Below are 19,863 nucleotides of genomic sequence, written 5' to 3'. Positions count from 1 at the left end.
TTGGTACCTTTAATTAGCTCACCGTGTCTGTAAAATAAGTCAGTGTAGTGGCATCACCCCGCTCACCGGCAGCACGCACCTCTTTACCTGCTCCTGGCGCGCCAAAATAGAAGTGTCCGTGCACTCTACTATGTCCTAAACTGCGGTGCGCAATTGTCACGAGGGTTGCACTTCACATTTTTTGTGTGTTTTCGACAAGTCAAGTTAGAAAGAGTAAGAGGGAAAAGAAAGAAAGGCAAATAACTTTGAGACATCTCAAGATACCTTTGTCACTTGGCGAGGTCGATTTGGAGCGGGACCTAAACTTCAATACATTACCGACGGAGAGGGACTAGTGGGAAATAGCCCAGTAAGTCCGGTCGTGTGTGCCTGTTCAGAGAGACGACCAAGTGAGCGAGAAGGCATAAAAACCCGGTGCGAGGATGATGTCCTACATTAAGCAACCCCATTACGCCATGAACATGTCTGGGATGGACCTGCTGCACACCACCGCTGGATACCCATGTGAGTAAAATAATATTACTTTATTTTTATTGTCATTTACCTCCTTTTGTAATTTTTCTGTCAGATTTGATGTAACTTTTTTTGCCCAGACCCACCTGCTCATACCCCCATCTCCAGCGCACATATAATTCTCGGCCACATGGCCTCAAACTGCACCATTGTGTTTATCTCCATTGCCCACGCACTTTTAACATTTAGATAATAAAGCATTTACTACATTTTTTCTATTATATATATATATATACTAAAACAAAAATATAAATGCAACATGCAACAATTTCAACGATTTTACTGAGTTACTATTCATATAAGGAAATCAGTTAATCAAATAAATTCATTAGGCACTAATTTATGGATTTCACATGACTGGGCAGGGGCGCAGCCACAGGTGGACCTGGGAGGTCATAGGCCCACCCACTTGGGAGCCAGGCCCGCCCACTGGGGATCCAGGCCCAGCCAATCAGGAGGAGTTTTTCCCCACAAAAGGGCTTTATTACAGACAGAAATACTCCTCAGGGTGGCTGGTCTCAGACGATCCCGCAGGTGAGGAGGTTGTGAGGCCTGTACTGCCAAAAAATGGTGTTGGAGGCGGCTTATGGTAGAGAAATGAACATTGAATTATTTGGCAACAGCTCTGGTGTACATTCCTGCAGTCAGCATGCCAATCGCACGCTCCCTCAAAACTTGTGGCATTGTGTTGTGTGACAAAACTGCACATTTTAGAGTGGCCTTTTATTGTCCCCAACACAAGGTGCACCTGTGTAATGAGCATGCTGTTTAATCAGCTTCTTGATATTCCACACCTGTCAGGTAGATAGATTATCTTGGCAAAGGACAAATGCTCACTAACAGGGATGTAAACAAATTTGTGCACAAATTTTGAGAGAAATAAGCTTTTTGTGCATATGGAACATTTCTGGGATATTTTATTTCAGCTGATGAAACATGGGACCAACACTTTACATGTTGCGTTTAGATTTTTTCTCAGGATACATTGGCCAAAGCTTGACGCTGCTCATGCGTAAAACAGTGTGCAGTGTATGCATTATGTCCATGCACCATGGATTTTTCAGCCCCTAATGATTGGACCCTTTTTTTCAATTTTCGCCAAAAATGACATACCCAAATCTAACTGCCTGTTGCTCAGGACCTGAATCAAGGAATGCATATTCTTGATACCATTTGAAAGGAAACACTTTGAAGTTTCTGGAAATGTGAAATTAATTTAGGAGAATATAACACGTTAGCTCTGGTCTCCCAATCATCTTTGAAAAGCAAGAGAAAGGCCACAATGTATTATTCCAGTTTAGACACAATTTAGATTTTGACCACTAGATGGCAGTGTATGTGCAAAGTTTTAGACTGATCCAATGAACCATTGTATTTCTGTAAAATATATTGTATCAAGTCTGCCCAAATGTGCCTAATTGGTTTATAAATACATTTTCAAGTTTATAACTGTGCACTCTCCTCAAACAATAGCATGGTATTATTTCACTGTAATGGCTACTGTAAATTGGATAGTGCAGTTAGATTAACAAGAATTTAAGCTTTCTGCCCATATCAGATATGTCTATGTCCTGGGACATTTTCTTGTTACTTACAACCTCATGTTAATCACATTAGCGCACGTTAGCTCAACCGTCCCACAGGGGGACACCGATCCTGTAGAGGTTTTAATAATGTATAACAACATAACATAATAATAATAATAACTACGACAACAATAAGAATAAGAATATCAATGATAATATCAATAAGAATATCAATACTACTAATAATAGATTATTTGTGACTTGTTCATGTGACAACATTCAACAAAGGGTAGGCTAATAGCAAATAATAGCGATTCCTATTCAAAAAGAAAATATGAAATCATTGTGAGAATTGAAAAGAATAGAGAATAAAACGAACACAATGTCGATAGTCCAGGTTGGATAAATGTCAGAGTAGTCCTTTACATTCGGCTATGCATTTCTGTGTCAAAATTTCTTTTTTTGCATCTGCCATTACCATCATCACCAGTTGTAACACTTGTTCAACTAGCACACAATCACCATTTAGCCTAACCCATATCTTCCCATATATGGGGAAAGACTAGTCAGGAAACTAATAGTTTTCACATAGCCAACATTAGCATTGGTGTCTTTCTTTTTTTTGGGCCTTTTTTTCTATTACTAGGCTAATACCTGCTATGATTCATTTGAATATCTCAAAATACCATAAAGATAATATAAACTATAGGCTATGACATTGCCCAATGACTTGTTTTACCATAGAGAGTGGTCATGATAGATATTGAAACCAATACCACTGTTATCAACAGATATAGCTACATCCCTTTACCAATGAACTGTATGACTTGCAAGCCTAATGAAATACAATGTGAATGTCAATCACTTTGAGCACTGAGGAGTGCTACTGTCCATTAATGCCATTCCATCATACCAATATTGTCACACAGTCTCTGTGTCTCTGGATTTCTCAGCCACCCCGCGGAAGCAGCGTCGCGAGCGCACCACTTTCACACGCAACCAGCTGGATATCCTGGAGGCCATGTTCTCCAAGACCCGCTACCCCGACATCTTCATGAGGGAGGAGGTGGCCCTCAAGATCAACCTCCCGGAGTCGCGTGTACAGGTACGGTCTATGATGATGGAATTATGTTGATGTGATTTTTTAATGACTACCTCATCTCTGTACCCCACACAAATAAAACAAATAAAATAAGCAGACATTGAATATCCCTTTGAGCATGGTGAAGTTATTTATTACACTTTGGATGGTGTATCAATACACCCAGTCAATACATAGATACAGGCGTCCATCCTAACTCAGCTGCCCGAGAGGAAAGAAACTGCTCAGGGAGTTTACCTTGAGGCCAATGGTGACTGTAAAAAAAAGTTACATGGCTGTGATAGGAAAGAACTGAGTTAGTTACTCCACAATACTAACCTAAATGACAGAGTGAAAAAAGGAAGCCTGTACAGAATAAGACTATTTCATCACATGCATCCTGTTTGCAATAAGACACTAAAGTAAAACTGCAAAAAATGTGGCAAAGAAATTAACTTTATGTCCTGAATACTAAGTGTTATGTTTGAGGCAAATCCAACACAACACAACACTGAGTACCACTCTTCATATTTTCAAGCATGATGGTGGCCGCATCATGTTATCAGTGTGCTTGTCGTTGGCAGGGACTTGGGAGTTCTTTAGGTTAAAAAGAAACAGACTAGAGCTAAACACAGGCAAAATCCTAGAGGAAAACCTGGTTCAGTTTGCTTTTCAAGAGACGCTGGGAGACAAATTCACCTTTCGGCACGACAGTAACCTAAAACACAAGGCCAAATATACACTGGAGTTGCTTACCAAGACAAATTGAGTGTTCCTGAGTGGCCTAGTTACAATTTTTACTTAAATTGTCTTGAAAATCTATGGCAAGACATGAAATTCTCTGTCTAGCAATGATCAACAACCAAATTGACAGAGCTTGAATAATTTTTAAAATAATAATGTGCAAATATTAGACAATCCAGGTGTGCAAAGCTCTTAGAGACATACACAGAAAGACTCACAGCTGTAATCGCTGCCAAAGATGATTCTAACATGTATTGACTCAGTGGCATGAATACTTATGTAAATGAGATATTTCTGAATTTAATTTTCAGTAAATTTGCAAAAAGTTCTAAAAAGTTTGTCACTTCGTCATCATGGGTTATTGTGTGCAGATGGGTGAGAGACAAAAAAATATTTAATCCATTTTGAATTCAAGCTGTAGCACAACAAAATGTGGAATAAGTTAGGGTATGAATACTTTCTGATATGAAAATATATAGAAGAGATAGTGGCATATGCTCTCAGAGTACAATTCACCAGTATTGTGGTAAAGACTGTAGAAGGACATGTAGCCTACAAAATGCTCTGTACATACACATCCCACACTCATGAGAGTTTAGCTCACAGTTCTGTCTGGTACGGTTTTGACACACAAATAGGAGTATACAGATGTAGGATCTTAATTTGAGCCAGTTTTATTATGTGGATTATAATTCATGTAGAAAGCCAGTATGAGGGTTTGCTCTCAAACTAGTAAAAAAGGTGGGTTGTGCGTAGGAGAGAAAATTCAAGTTCAAAAGGTTTTTCCCTTACAAAAAATGTATCAACCCTTACAAAAATGTCCATTCATTACAATCGAGAGTTCAAAAGGTACTCGCACTCAAACCATACAAAGGAATAACCCAAGGAGGCTGATATATATAATTTAAGCATGGATTAAATAAATAATATTATTTTAGCATATCAGCCTCTTGGATTCTTCCTTTTCATGATTTGAGTGCGAGTACTTTTTGAACTCTCGATGGTAATTAATGCACATTTTTGTAGGGATTGATACATTTTCATAAGGGAAAATCAAGTCTGATTTTTCAAAGTGAAAATGACAAACTTCAGAAGCCTTTTTAAACCTCAAATATACAACAAGTTTTAAAGTTGTAAAGCCTTTTTAAACCTCAAATACACTACAAGTTTTTGCATTTCAAGAAAGTTCTCTTGCAACACAGGGTGATCAAATAAAGATCCTACATCTGTAGGTGCACATTGGCATAGTGACAGATATATCAACAATTATTTAGTAACATGGTGTCCTTTTCCGTCCACCAAACAACTTACTTTCACAATCGCAGAATTTCTACATATTTTCTTTCTCTATTCTAAGGGGTTGTGTTTGTGTGTCTCGGTCTCTGCAGGTGTGGTTCAAAAACCGCCGTGCCAAGTGCCGCCAGCAGCAGCAGCAGAGCAGCGGCCAGTCCAAGCCCCGCCCGCCCAAGAAGAAGGCATCACCGGCCCAGGACCAGCCCAACAACGGCCCCGACCCCTCAGCCAACAACCCCTCTGGCTCCTACAGCCCCTCCCCCGACCCATCAGGCCCCTCCCTGCCCCCTAGCGGCAACAACCCTGGCAATGCACCCATCTCCATCTGGAGCCCAGCCATCTCGCCACTCCCTGACCCTCTGGCCTCCTCGGCGCCCTGCATGCAGCGGCCCTCTGCCTACCCCATGAGCTACGGCCAGCCTCAGGCCTATGCCCAGGGCTACGCCGGCACCTCCTCCTATTTCACAGGCTTGGACTGTGGCGCCTACCTTTCGCCCATGCACTCACAGCTGTCGGCAAATGGCGCCCTCAGCCCCATCACCGTGCCCTCCATGGGGGGCTCGCTGAGCCAGTCACCCGCCTCGCTCTCCTCCCAGGGCTACGGCACGGCCGCTTCGCTGGGCTTCACCTCCGTCGACTGCCTGGACTACAAAGACCAGCAGGCGTGGAAGCTGGGCTTCAGCACCATGGACTGCCTGGACCACAAAGACCAGAATTCGTGGAAGTTCCAGGTGCTGTAGAGAAGAACAAGAACAAGAGTGGGAGGAGTTGTGAATGAATGAGGCCCTCACCAGATATACGATCAAATACGATCAAATTATTCTGACAGATGTTATTTCTTGTTTGTAAGTTTTGTTTCTCGTTTGTAATCTTGGTTTTTACAACCTCTGTAGAATGTGTTTTCCATTCAGGTGAGAGAGGAGAAGATAGACGCAGGGATATAATTGATACCTCCTGACTGTGAATGCAGGAGATCAGGTCCATTTACTTTCTCATATAGTAGAAGGGAAGGCTGCCCCTGAGGATCATACTATATGGAAAGACACAACTAGAAACTGATTTAAACACACAGGCAATGGTTCAGATGCATTGATTGAATTCTATTGATACAACCACGCAATACTCAATCGTTCCTCTGTTCCTTTTTCTGCTGTTTTCAAGAAACATATCAATAGATCATATTCACAGAGCTTTAATAGTCTCTTAGTCTCTCTCTTTTTTGTTCTGAAAGACCATCAGTGTTAATTTGAGTTTAGTTGTTGTTATATATGCTACAATTTAAATCTTAATTTGGTTACTTTTAGGCTTTTGGAGCTAACATGTTACTATGGTGTTAGGCTAGCATCATTGCTATTACATTTTGATGGGAGAAAAAAAATGACTTCTATGTTTTTTTGTGTGAAATATTAAAGCTAACTTTGAATCTACATTTATGCCCAAACGAAAGTCATTGCGATTACAAGTTTGAGTGACATTTTGGTTTCACAATTTATATGAAGGGGTTCAGGTTTTTTGCATTCAAACGTACTGTACATCATGTATTGATATTCCCTATTCGGAATTTAAATTGGTTGAGTTGAAGTACAAAACTGACCCAGAACTCAACAAGTGGCCATGTTGTTCTGGGTTATATTATGTGCGTGTAGTTTCTGTTGTGTTGCCCCCTTGGCCCACATGGCTCTCGGGTGCGTCTTGCTGTCAGGTATTTTTGCTGATCTGATTCTGGAGTGGCCCAATCCTCTTACCCTCCCTTTAGCAATGCCCTAAGTGAATTAGTCAGGATTACTTCTCTGTCCCCCTCTATCTTTCTTTCCTTCTCTCTCTCTCTCCCTCCTTCATTCCCTCCCCATCTCTCTCTTTTTTCTCTCTACCTCTATCTCTCCCCCTCTTTTCCTCTTCCTTCTCTCTCGCAGTCTCTTGCACTGTTTGTCGGTCGTCTACATGTCTCTCAATCTCCTCTACCAATGGTCTCAATTATTCCCGTTGTCCTTGAAAAAAGCTAAGTATACCCTGTAAAAAGAAGGAAGGACACTCTTGATGATAACACTATATGTGAAAGACTTCACTAGAAACTGATTTAAACACACAGGCCATGGTTAAAACATATTTCAGATCAATTCAAACTCTGCTGTAGAGGAAAATGAGTGACTCAGAGATGTCATCACTTCCTCTTTATTTCCTTCCAAAAATTGTTCAATGTCCAAAGAACAATCAAGGCTGTCATCTGTGACATACATTATTGTCTATTGTCCCTTAGGGTAACACAAAGAACATTTACTTCCTGCCTTATCCCACCCCTCCCCTCGAACCCATCTATCTCTGCCAGCCTCTTATCCCCCTTTGCCTCCCTCCACACCCCCACTACTCCACCTCACCCCCCTCTTCTGACAACTCTGACAACTCAGTAATCCCTAGTTGACCTGGTTACATGCCATGCAATTTGACCACAAGTGGACATTTGTGTGAGTGTGTATACTTGTTTGTGAGTACAATATGTGTATTCAATGTGTATGCGATGTGTGTGTGTGTGTGTGTGTTCGTGTGTGTTAAAAAATAGATGGGCACTGAGTTACTCTGCAGCAATGTTCCTATCTTTGCCAATAAGGCATCTTCATTACAAATGTGTGTTGGAATCTAGACATTGCAAATTATGGATTCCATAACATATTTTACAGTATCTGAAGATGACTAGATTCCTCATTAGGTGACAGAGTAACAATTTGTTACTTTAAACTTGGACAAATATGGACTCTAAAAATGAAAAACCTATTAATTTATAGAAGAGAATAACTTCGTTTTTCAGAGTGTAACAAAAGTATATTTATCTAACAATGTTGCGAGTGAATAACATAGGAGGGTGATAAATTGATGAAGAGTTCATTTGAACACAAACATAATAAAGTATAGCATTGAGACGTAAAAGGGAAACTGGAGAGTTTTCTATAGCGCACTCAATACGCACACTACATACGCATTCAACTCGCTGGGTTAATCCCACTCTGCACCACTTTAATCCCTCTGCCCTCCCTCTCTGTGATCTGATTGGTTAATCCCTGCCCTCTCTGTCTGGGTCCTGATTGGTTAATCTCTCTCAGAGGGTGCAGTGCGGTTGTAATCTGCCCGTCATCAGCACAGAGAGTTTTAGACAGACAGACATGTTGCTGGTAATCCCTGAAAGGAGCAGATGTGGTGGGGGATGGAGGAAGGGATGGACAGCAGCACTCGGCAGACCTTGGGGAAGGTGAATATAGAGACACAGCATTCCCAATGTGGGTCGTGTTCATTAACCACCAAACAGACAGACACAGGGAGGGACTAGCTGGATTTGTCCAATCACAAACAACATTTTTTGTTTTCCATTGCAAAGAGTTTTAAAATGTTGCCCATTGTGTGCCCTTCTCTCTGAAGTATACTCACAAACTGTAAACCCTTAACACATAAGACCAAAATCACCAAATCATGACCCCTTAAAATATAGCATTTCCTTTCTCTTTAGGGAATAAGGAACACAAACACTTAACCACATCAGTTTAAACTGTTGAGTCCAATGACTACTCTAACTCAATGATGGAGAACTTAGTTCAGACGAGATGTAGTGGTAAAAAATGAGCGTACCCTAACGCAAAGAAACACTTGTTCACACAATAAACGCTATTCACAAAATAAAGAGTGGGTCAAGTGGAACATGTATACAACATAAGCCTGTATAAACCGGTTTTAAAAAACTAACAATTCTAAAGCAATGGTCACCAGCCCTGGTCACCAGCCCAACACAAAACTACTTCATTCATCTGAGTTTATCGAGACCTTGAGTTGATTAGCTGTATCAGGGTGGTATTCATTCCACCGATTCTGTTGCAAAATATTTCTTAAACGGGAGAAAATGGAATGAAATGGGGAGGGACATACCTGAATGTGTTCAAAATAAACAAAAATTTTGCTCTGTTTGCTTCCGTTTGGTTCTTAAACAGTAAATGGTTTCCGTAATGAATACACCCCAGGTGTTTTGGTGCTGTGTTGGCCGGAGAAAACCCCTGCACACCACCGTACCTCTGCAGGACCAGGTTGATATTCATTAGTATCAAAACGTTTTGCAATAGAAAATGAAGCACCAGTGACTGAATTCAACCCAAATGGCAATGCCAACTGTAGTGTAGGCATACAATTGCTATACTTTAGTGTAGTCAGTGGTGCATCTCCATCTAGGCCTATACATGACCATATGAGTAAAAAATATATATATAATCACCACGGTAATCACTTTGAGTGGCAGATTTGAGAGAATTTGTGCATTTTGTGATAGAGGCACCACATTTCACACACAGCTAGGGCAAGTCCTACTACATACCCCAGCTGCCAAACTAACCCTGATTCAGATGACCATCCTACCCATGCTAGATTACGGAGATGTAATTTATAGATCGGCAGGTAAGGGTGCTTTCGAGCGGCTAGATGTTCAATATCATTGAGCCATCAGATTTTCCACCAATGCTCCTTATAGGACACATCCCTGCACTCTATACTCCTCTGTAAACTGGTCATCTCTGTATACCCGTCGCAAGACCCACTGGTTGATAATTACTTATAAAACCCTCTTAGGCCTCATTCCCCCTATCTGAGATACCTACTGCAGCCCTCATCCTCCACATACAACACCGTTCTGCCAGTCACATTCTGTTAAAGGTTCTCAAAGAACCCACATACCTGAGTCGCTCCTCTTTTCAGTTCGCTGCAGCTAGCGACTGCAACGACCTGCAAAAAACACTCAAACTGGACAGTTTTATCTCCATCTCTTCATTCAAAGACTCAATCATGGACACTTTAACTGACAGTTGTGGCTGCTTTGAGTGATGTATTGTTGCCTCTTCCTTCTTGCCCTTTGTGCTGTTGTCTGTGCCCAATAACGTTTGTACCATGTTTTGTGCTGCTACCATGTTGTGCTGCTGCCATGTTGTGTTGCTACCATGCTGTGTTGCTGCCATGCTATGTTGTCGTGTTAGGTCTCTCTTTATGTAGTGTTGTGGGGTCTCTCTTGTCATGTGTGTTTTGTCCTAAATTTAGATTTTTTATCCCAGCCCTTGTCCCCGTAGGAGGCCTTTTGCCTTTTGGTAGGCTGTCATTGTAAATACACGTTTTTTCTTAAATGACTTGCCTATTTAAATAAATGTTAAATAAAAAATGGAAGAAATAAACATAGGCTACCTGGGTCGTGTTCAATAAGAAAGAAACTGAAGGAAAAAAACTATCCAAAACAGAGAGATACTATTTTAACTTCAGAAACACTAATTTTAATTTTCCACCGCACGTTTGGAAACTTTTGGCAACTATATGCACTAATGAATACGACCCTACTAGTTGGTGGAACTGTAGCGCAGTACAAACTGTGCCAAGTCTACTGCTGTTCAAATTCTTACCCCTCTGATCAGGCATTGTAAGAGGAACTAGGAAAGAAAACAGGCCTTGCTACCTACGCACACGGATCTCTGATGATGTAACAAAAATAAATACATTTACAAAGCTCTGACAACCTAATCTAACTTGGGAATCGCTATCTTTCACTGCTATATAGCACATTTTCGACAATTCCTCTTGGAGTGGGCCACTAACAAAAGTGTAAGCAAGGAGCAAATGATTGCAATGCATAGTCACATGCAAATTGCAATTGGTTTCTATTGTGGTTCCGGAATGACATTCCATGAGAGCAACATTACTTTTAAAAACATGATTTCAAGCTGTATGTCATTTGCTTGCCTGCAAAAACAAACATTTGAGTTCTAGCTCCTTAATTTTTTGGTTACGACAGGGCAGGGATGGGCAACTGGCTGCCGGCGGACCGCACCCCTTTTGAAGGCACTCATTCGGGGTCTCAATTTACTGTTGCAAGATAGAATTAACAGGGTGCAATTTCGAAATGCGTTTGTGCATCAAATCAAATCAAAGTTTTTGTCACGTGCGCCGAATACAACAGGTGTAGACCTTATAGTGAAATGCTTACTTACAGGCTCTAACCAATAATGCAAAGAAAAGGTATGTGTGTGTGTGTGTAGGTAAGTAAAGAAATAAAACAACAGTAAAAAGACATTTGAAAATAAGAGTAGCAAGGCTATATACATACACCGGTTAGTCAGGCTTATTGAGGTAGTATGTACATGTAGGTATGGTTAAAGTGACTATGCATTTATGATGAACAGAGAGTAGCAGTAGCGTATAAACAGGGGTTGGCGGGTGGTGGGACACAATGCAGATAGCCCGGTTAGCCAATGTGCGGGAGCACTGGTTGGTCGGGCCAATTGAGGTAGTATGTACATGAATGTATAGTTAAAGTGACTATGCATATAAGATAAACAGAGAGTAGCAGCAGTGTAAAAGGGTTGGGGGGGGCACACAATGCAAATAGTCCAGGTAACCATTTGGTTACCTGTTCAGGAGTCTTATGGCTTGGGTGTAAAAACTGTTGAGAAGCCTTTTTGTCCTAGACTTGGCACTCCGGTACCACTTGCCATGCGGTAGTACAGAGAACAGCCTATGACTGGGGTGGCTGGGGTCTTTGACAATTTTCAGGACCTTCCTCTGACACCGCCTGGTGTAGAGGTCCTGGATGGCAGGTAGTTTTGCCCCAGTGAAGTACTGGGCTGTACGCACTACCCTCTGAAGTGCCTTGCGGTCAGAGGCCGAGCAATTGCCGTACCAGGCTGATGCAACCGGTCAGGATGCTCTCGATGTTGCAGCTGTAGAACCTTTTGAGGATCTCAGGACCCATGCCAAATCTTTTTAGTTTCCTGAGGGGGAATAGGCAAGTTTCTCTTATGTCAGTCACTGCTAGTCACTCAATTAGTTGAATTATCGGCCAAGGGTTTCCACATTGATTTTGTTTTTATTTAACTGTTAAGAACATATTCTTATATACAATAACAGCCAAACACTAAACCGGACAACGCTGGGCCAATTGTGCGCCACCCTATGGGACTCCTAATCACGGCCGGTTGTGATACAGCCTGGAATGAAACCAGGGTCTGTAGTGACGCCACTCGGGAGCCCAGTCAGTCTCACTCAGATATCATATTAAAAACTGCAAACATTTCTCTCCCGTTTATGGCAAAATGTGTAGAATCGCAGGAAATTAGCTCTAAAACAGCTATTTCCTCTCCGCCCCAATACAAAATTAGTAGAATTGCATGATGCACATGTGGGTATACAGACACGTGAGCTACCCCAGCCCCTCATGACTTCAGATTTTTTGTGGCCCCCACCACCCTCAAAAGGTGCCCATCGGTAATCTAGTTGCATTTATAAGTCATATTCTTTCAAATCAAATGGGTAGCTCACCGCAATGTTTCATCAATCAAAATCCTACATCTCCTACAGACTACGCACGCAACAACAAGTAAAGAGCGAAACACTTATAGAAAAGGAAACGGACAAAGACACCCATTTTGTATATCTATTTATTACCACCATAATATGAGAAATTTGGAAAATACAAACATCAGCTTATTTAAACATCTGAAAATCTGGAGGAATAAGAAAAAATATAAGAAAAAAAAACATGAGGTTATATTGTGTATCACAAATTTCGAGGAAAAGGACAGATTCTATGGTCAGAGCTAGAGAAGTGAGAGCAACAGAAAAGAACCCAAATGTGCAGAGTAACTCTTGCTACTACAAAGTCAATTTATACAGGTGTGACAACTCTAATGCTTACCTTAAGAGACAGAGATCGGGTAAAGAGATTGACAGTAGCATCATGGATAATGACAAATTGATAGAGAAAAACGAAATAGGAAGGGGGCTGGTATATATCGGCCCCGTGTGGCTGCCATTGGAATAGGAGCTCTCTTATGAAACAGAGCTCTTCCTGATTGGTTTAAAAATAATTCTGTAAAAACAAGAGTTTCCCATGTCTTAAAACGTCAACCACTTAGTTTTTTCTTATTCCTATTTTTACATCTCTGGCAGTTGTAAAAAGAAAATATATGTATGAATTATATATTTTTTAAAGACACCATATCCAAAATGATAGTAATAATAATAATAAAAATTAAGCAGCCAAGAAGAGATACTTGTTTGCCTTTGAATACAATTTGCTTGGCTGATCAGAGCTCTCACACCAACAGACTAACGGCGCTCCACAGACAACCACCCCCCAACCATCAATTTAGAGGGGCAGGAGAGTGCGGAAGGTCTGGATAGGGATCAGGCAGGGAAGGGGTTGGGGTCTGGCTGTGGTGGGCTGGAGGGTGCATGGGGAAAGTACCCCAGATCAGTTGTAGAGGATGGAGCAGGAAGTGGGTGAGATTGGGAGGTGGTCAGACAGGGCAGAGGCCCCGGGGTTAGTTTAAGTAGCACCCTGCTGTGGAAGTTGCCACTCCCCTTAAGCAGACTAGCCCCGGGGCGACACCCCTCTGGTCTGCACACCTGTGTGTGTGTGTGTGTTGCAGAAACCCGACGCCTGTCACAAAACACACACATGCCTGATATCTCCCCTGGTCAATCAGAGCAGAGTTTTGTTGTAGGAGAGCTGAGGATGCATGGTTCTAAGCATGTGTGTGTGTGTGTGTGTGTNACTTGTTTGCTGTTGAATACAATTTGCTTGGCTGATCAGAGCTTACACACACACACACACACCGACAGCCCTGGGGTTAGTTTTAGTAGCACCCTGCTGTGGAAGTTGCCACTCCCCTTAAGCAGACTAGCCCCCGGGCGATGCCCTTCTGGTCTGCCCACCTGTGCATGTGAGTGAGTTTTATTTTATGAGAGCTGAGGACGCACAAACCTGTGTGTGTGTCTGATCAGCGACACCTACTACATGCACAAAAAAGGTACCCTAAAGCATCTGCTGAAGACAAAAACTATGAGAAACGAGACTTTTCAAACACGTTTCTATCTCATCATAATCACCGTTACTCTAAAGTCTACCAAGAAGAATACAGGGAGAGGGGGCTGAGGAGTGAGATGGAAGGGCGGGGGGAACGAAGGAGTGAAGGTGAGGACAGTTAGAGGTAAAGAAAAAAGAGAATAGAGCTGAAACATTGTAAAGAGAAAAGAAAGAAGGGCGGCATCTAAGCACGCTCTCCGCGGATGCGGCGTGCCAGCTGGATGTCTTTGGGCATGATGGTGACACGCTTGGCATGGATGGCGCACAGGTTGGTGTCCTCAAACAAACCCACCAGGTATGCCTCGCTGGCCTCCTGCAGACAGAAAAATGTTCACACACACACACACGCATGGTGAACAGTGGGTCAGCACAAAAAAAGGAATTTGAGATGTGTGTAGTAGGCCAATTAGGACAGGATCTGGGTTAGGAGGAACAGAGCTTCACACACACACAGCCACTGACCTGAAGTGCTCCGATGGCGGCGCTCTGAAAGCGCAGGTCGGTCTTGAAGTCCTGAGCAATCTCCCTCACCAGGCGCTGGAAGGGCAGCTTGCGGATAAGCAGCTCAGTGGACTTCTGGTACCGACGGATCTCACGCAGGGCCACAGTGCCGGGCCTGGAACCAACACACTGTCAGTATGACTAGGGGGAAAAAGTCATTATATTCTTTTCTCTTTTACTATAGTACTTCACTGCTCATATCCCCATGCTGAATGCTACTGCCCTGGTCGTGTCTGGCCATGGTAAAGACTGAGTGGTGACGACCGTTTACCAGCAGTCACTGCTTAGTTATAAGGCTTGTTGAACGGCTAATTGAAAACAGTGTCTGCGTCTGAAATGGCACCCTATTCCCTATGGGTCCTGGTCAAAAGTAGTGCACTATATAGGAAATAGGGTGGCATTTCGGACACACAAAGGGACTTATAGGATTGTCAAGTCATTTCCATAAAAATATGGATTGGTAGCACCTCTGTGGTTTCACACAAGCTCTACATGTCATAATGGGGCTGTATCCACGTGTGTACTTTCAATGGTGAACACAAACTTTTATTTCTAGGGGTGAACCGATGCTTTACCTGTAACGATGGGGCTTCTTGACCCCACCGGTGGACGGCGCACTCTTGCGGGCAGCCTTGGTGGCCAGCTGCTTACGTGGAGCCTTTCCTCCAGTGGATTTACGGGCGGTCTGCTTGGTACGAGCCATGACGAGTTAGTTATACTTGAAAGACAGGAAAAACCACATTGGAAACATGTTGAATATGTGTCAACAATGCTCTGTTAGATACATTCTGTGAGTTGCAAATATATTGAAATGTAATTTTTCCAAGTGTTAAACGTAGTAGTCTGATTAATCAGACTGTAATACACAATTCATTGGAATATACAGCCTGATACATTTGTGTGGAAAATCTTGTAAATGTTCCTTTCGAGCCAGAATGTTAAATAAGATTACATTTAAACTTACTGTACCAGTTGTCTGTGCGGTTTGTCCTTCTGCTACTCAAAATTAGAAAAAATACCCACAGGAAAGTATTGTTAACCTGACTTTTTAGAGAGCTGGTAGGTATATGGTTCAGTTTAGCACCTAGGAAGTTTGTTTTATATTGGAAATGGAATAAAAATAAATAAAAAAGATCGTTCTCCATCCTCCCCTGATTCAGAATATACAATTTTCTTTGTCATGTCATGCTTGCTTCAATAGCTATTGACGGGGGGGAAAATCCTATATAAAACTAACTTTACCTAGGTCCAAAACGAATATAGGGCGCATTCGCAAAGTATTCAGACCCCTTGACCGTTTCCACATTTTGTTACTTTGCAACCTTACTCTAAAATTGATTAAATGTTAATTTTTTCTCTCCCCTTTATCAATCTACACGCTATACCCCATAATGACAAAGCAAAAAAAGGTTTAGGAATTTTAGCACATTTGTAATAACAAAAAAACAGAAATATCACATTTACATAAGTATTCAGACTCTACTCAGTACTTTGTTGAAGCACCTTTGGCAGCGATTACAGCCTTGAGTCTTCTTGGGTATGACGCTACAAGCTTAGCACACCTGTATTTGGGGAGTTTCTCCCATTCTTCTTTGCAGATCCTCTCAAGCTCTGTCAGGTTGCTGTACAGCTATTTTCAGGTCTCTCCAGAGATGTTCGATCGGGTGCAAGTCCGGGCTCTGGCTGGTCCACCCAAGGACATTCAGAGGCTTATCCCGTAGCCACTCCAGCGTTGTCTTGGCTCTGTGCTTAGGGTCGTTGTCCTGTTGGAAGGTGAACCGTTGCCTCAGTCTGAGGTCCTGAGCGCTCTGGAACAGGTTTTCATCAAGGATCTCTCTGCATTTTGTTCCGTTCATCTTTCCCTCGATCCTGAGTAGTCTCCCAGTCCCCGAGGCTGGAAAAACATCCCCATAGCATAATGCTGCCACCACCATGCTTTACCGTAGGGATGGTGCAAGGTTTCCTCCAGACGTGACACTTGGCATTCAGGCCAAAGAGTTCAATCTTGGTTTCCTCAGAGCAGAGAATCTTGTTTTGTATTGGATATTGAACCTGGCTGGGGAGCCAGCTCTAGGAAGTCTTGGTGGTTCCACATTTCTTCCATTTAAGAATGATGGAGGCCACTGTGTTCTTAGGGACCTTCAATGCTGCAGACATTTTTGTTACCCTTCCCCAGATCTGTGCCTTGCAACAATCCTGTCTCGGCGCTCTACGCACAATTCCTTCAACCTCATGGCTTGGTTTTTGCTCTGACATGCGCTGTCAACTGTGGGACCTTATATAGAGAGGTGTGCGTCTTTCCAAATCATGTCCAATCAATTTCATTTCTACAGGTGGACTTCAATCAAGTTGTAGAAACATCTCAAGGATTATCAATAGAAACAGGATGCACCTGAGCTTAATTTCGAGTCTCATAGCAAAGGGTCTGAATACTTAAGGTATCTGTTTTTTTATTTCTAATAAATTTGCAAAAATTTCTACAAATCCATTCTCGCTTTGTCATTATGGGGTATTGTGTGTACCGGTAGATTGATGATTTTTTATTTATTTTAACCATTTTAGAATAAGGCTGTAACGTTACAAAATGTGGAAAAAGTCAAGGGGTCTGAATACTTTCAGAATGCACTGTACCTACAAGCTCTCTTAAAGTCAGGTAAACAATACTCTCCTGTGGATATTTTGTCTGAAATTTCGAGCAGCAAAAGGCCAAACCACACGTACAACCGGTATAGTAATTGTAAATGTAATTTCATTAAACATTCTGGCTTGTAAGGGATATTTAGACGATTTTGCAAACAAATGTCTCAAGTTAATATACCAATTTATTGTGTTTTACAGCCTGATTAATCAGAATAACTAGTATGTTGCTATTATGGAGAAATGATGACTGAAATGGTTCCATCTGGAGTACTACTCTGTTATGACAACGTTCTATTTTGCTGAACAGCTGCAATGCTACAGCAACAGTGGGCCAGTCATGGAAATCTATTTCTCTAGGCCAGTATCCTACCCGTGAACACTCGGATACTGCCCAACCAATCAAACTAGTATACAGATCGCCTATCGAAAAACATCCAATCCAGTGGGCATTTTTCTCGCTGTCGACCAATCAAGATACACTACTTAGAACGTAGGGATGGGTCCACAAACCATTGTGCCGCCTCTAACCGCAAGATTATGGCCGCAGATGGAGAGGCAATCGAATAACTCTACCAATGTACTGGCAAAGAGCGGAACATAAACTTTGAAAAATCTAATAAAAATAAAGCAAAAATCAGGACTACGAGTATTAAAACATCAAAGTAGACTACTGTAGCTATCCAAAAAGTTGCTTTGCGTTGTAGGTGAATGTTTGTTTACACCGTACAAGCGAAGTAAAACTACATGAAATTGGATCAGAATTTTATATCTGCTTCCGCCAGTGGAAGTAGAAAGCCTCTAGCATCGCGGCAGTCGCTTTTCCATTTCTACACCGACGGAATGGAAGGATATTTTGAAATAAAATGAAGTTTAACCAATCTAAAACTTATATAAAAATGTGGTTAAGTGTTTTAGACAAAACAACATGCTAAAATATGCCACTTACCTGACGTGAATATAAATGTTTTTTCGCAAGGAAATAAATGTTATGGTTGTCTAGCAGTTTCAGTATTTACTATCTCTCACACAATGGTGGGAACACGGCGTCCAGCAGGAAAATGGCTGCCGTGTCAATCATTCTACTCCCATAATGCAACGTGTTTCATTTTTGTAAACACCGTTTTCTGATGATTGAATCTTTCCCTGAAAGGAACATTTGCATTGCTTTCTAGTGAATTGTCTATCAATGTGAAGTAATATAATAAGAAATACCCTAAAGTGCTAAATCAATTAAACTTGAAAGAAAGAATAAGGTAGTAACACAGCGTGTGCTATGCCAAAGAGGCAGTCTCCTCTTTCACTGCAACAGCCTACATTTATTTGTAGGCTAAAACATGTACGTAGGCCTGTATTATGCAATATGGCATCAGCTGGTGTATAAAAGTTTGCTAACAATTTATTAAGCAAATACAAGATATTCAATCTGGGAAAGGGTTAAGAAAAAGGAGAGGCACAGACTGGTGTCATTGACCATCAAAGCGAGTGTCATGGACATTTAAAACGAAAATCAAGGATAATTTAAGGTTTTGTTGATTAATCAAGGCTGATTTGAGAGCTTCATAAAAAAATATATAATTTTATCATTTAGAGATTAAGTAAATTATTATGTTAATTTGCCTTACTGTAGGTCTGCTTTACAACAGCCTTCCCATTGTGTGTGATGAATCAGTTCACTGAATTACAGTGTTATTAAGAAGTTGTGACCACTGACATTTAATTAAAACAAAAAACAACACTTGATTTTGTAGGATGGTTTATTTTTTATGGTGGAAAGGCATGGTGTAGAAGGGTCAGACTTGATATGTTGACTCGATGCTAAAAACCACATGAACAAGCAGAGTTTAATAGGCTATTGAATTCATTTTTTAAATATTTGTAACTTTTCGGAATTCAGTTCCCAGTTATTTCCCATCCATTTCACCCCTGAATCTAGGCTTAAGGCGCCGGCATATGAGGTTTGGTTTGCTCCTAGTATACTCCCTTAAAAGACCTCAGGGAAAAAAACGGAAATGTTACTGTTTGTCCCTCTTGAGAGCCGTAGCAACAACATAGCCAGTATACACTTCCTCAAAATAGTCCAGTTAATCTAAGATACCTCAAGAAATCTGTCATTAATGTAGAGTTTTTTGCTGAGGAAGTCTTAGTCATGCAATTTTACATCTAAGAGGTGCGGTATTTATTAAGTTATATATTTATTTTTTTAACGAACAAAATGTCTTCATAATATATGCGCAAACTGTTTCAAGTGGGAAGCATGCGACATGCGACATGCTTCAGTTTTACAGATTTATTGAGTTATCTGAGATTAATTCAGTCTATTTTGAGGAAGTGTATACTGGCTACGTTGCTGCTACAGCTTCTCAAGAGGGACAAACAGTGATATTGCCGCTTGTTTCTAATATTTCAAGTGAAGGTCTTTTAGGGGAGTATGCGAGGCAGAGACATTCGCTTCGGCTAGCAAAGTTCTGCTAGGAGCAAACCATTAGATGTTAGTTTCATGTGCTCTGTCTCCCTCTAGTGGTATGGCTTGCTTCTAAGCTTGTCTGATGTTCACCATCATCATGTGAACATTGTTTTGGAGAAAAACTACATCAACATAGATTGAGTGACAAGTGTGTAGGCTACAACTGATGTCTAATAAATTATACATTTATTCCCCTATGTATTTATTTGGACAGTGAAGCTCAACC

At 41.4% G+C, this 19,863-nt stretch overlaps 2 protein-coding genes across 3 annotated transcripts; one reads left to right on the top strand and one right to left on the bottom strand.

The window, feature by feature from the left end:
- Positions 1-6,584, top strand: LOC111980903 (homeobox protein otx5-like). 2 transcript variants are annotated; one of them, XM_024011956.2, is made up of 3 exons: positions 1-504; positions 2,993-3,144; positions 5,253-6,584. In XM_024011956.2, the coding sequence occupies exons 1-3, from the start codon at positions 423-425 to the stop codon at positions 5,895-5,897; spliced, it is 879 nt and encodes a 292-aa protein (XP_023867724.1). In that variant the 5' UTR covers positions 1-422; the 3' UTR covers positions 5,898-6,584. The 2 variants fall into 2 exon arrangements, with proteins under 2 accessions (XP_023867724.1, XP_023867722.1); XM_024011954.2 differs by having other exon boundaries at positions 2-504; positions 2,969-3,144.
- Positions 6,585-13,939: 7,355 nt separating this feature from the next.
- On the bottom strand, positions 13,940-18,244 carry LOC111980911 (histone H3.3A). The gene is made up of 4 exons (XM_024011965.2): positions 18,120-18,244; positions 15,109-15,251; positions 14,495-14,648; positions 13,940-14,345 (listed from the first exon to the last, which is right to left on the bottom strand). Exons 2-4 carry the CDS (start codon positions 15,234-15,236, stop codon positions 14,217-14,219), a joined length of 411 nt encoding a protein of 136 aa, XP_023867733.1. The 5' UTR covers positions 15,237-15,251; positions 18,120-18,244; the 3' UTR covers positions 13,940-14,216.
- Between the last annotated feature and the right edge of the window lie 1,619 nt (positions 18,245-19,863).

Source organism: Salvelinus sp. IW2-2015, linkage group LG20 (assembly GCF_002910315.2).
Source record: "Salvelinus sp. IW2-2015 linkage group LG20, ASM291031v2, whole genome shotgun sequence".
Taxonomy (NCBI): domain Eukaryota; kingdom Metazoa; phylum Chordata; class Actinopteri; order Salmoniformes; family Salmonidae; genus Salvelinus; species Salvelinus sp. IW2-2015.
Note: the sequence above shows the minus strand (reverse complement) of the source record. Positions and strands in the feature narration are given on the sequence as shown.

Bases quoted from the DNA above. Each gene is read 5' to 3' on its own strand.
- LOC111980903 (XM_024011954.2), top strand. From the start codon at position 423: ATGATGTCCTACATTAAGCAACCCCATTACGCCATGAACATGTCTGGG. The intron at 505-2,968 runs GTGAGTAAAATA...ATTGTCACACAG, and splicing joins CACCACCGCTGGATACCCAT to TCTCTGTGTCTCTGGATTTC. The intron at 3,145-5,252 runs GTACGGTCTATG...CGGTCTCTGCAG, and splicing joins TCCCGGAGTCGCGTGTACAG to GTGTGGTTCAAAAACCGCCG.
- LOC111980911 (XM_024011965.2), bottom strand. From the start codon at position 15,236: ATGGCTCGTACCAAGCAGACCGCCCGTAAATCCACTGGAGGAAAGGCT. The intron at 14,649-15,108 runs GTAAAGCATCGG...TGTTGGTTCCAG, and splicing joins AAGAAGCCCCATCGTTACAG to GCCCGGCACTGTGGCCCTGC. The intron at 14,346-14,494 runs GTCAGTGGCTGT...TTCTGTCTGCAG, and splicing joins CCGCCATCGGAGCACTTCAG to GAGGCCAGCGAGGCATACCT.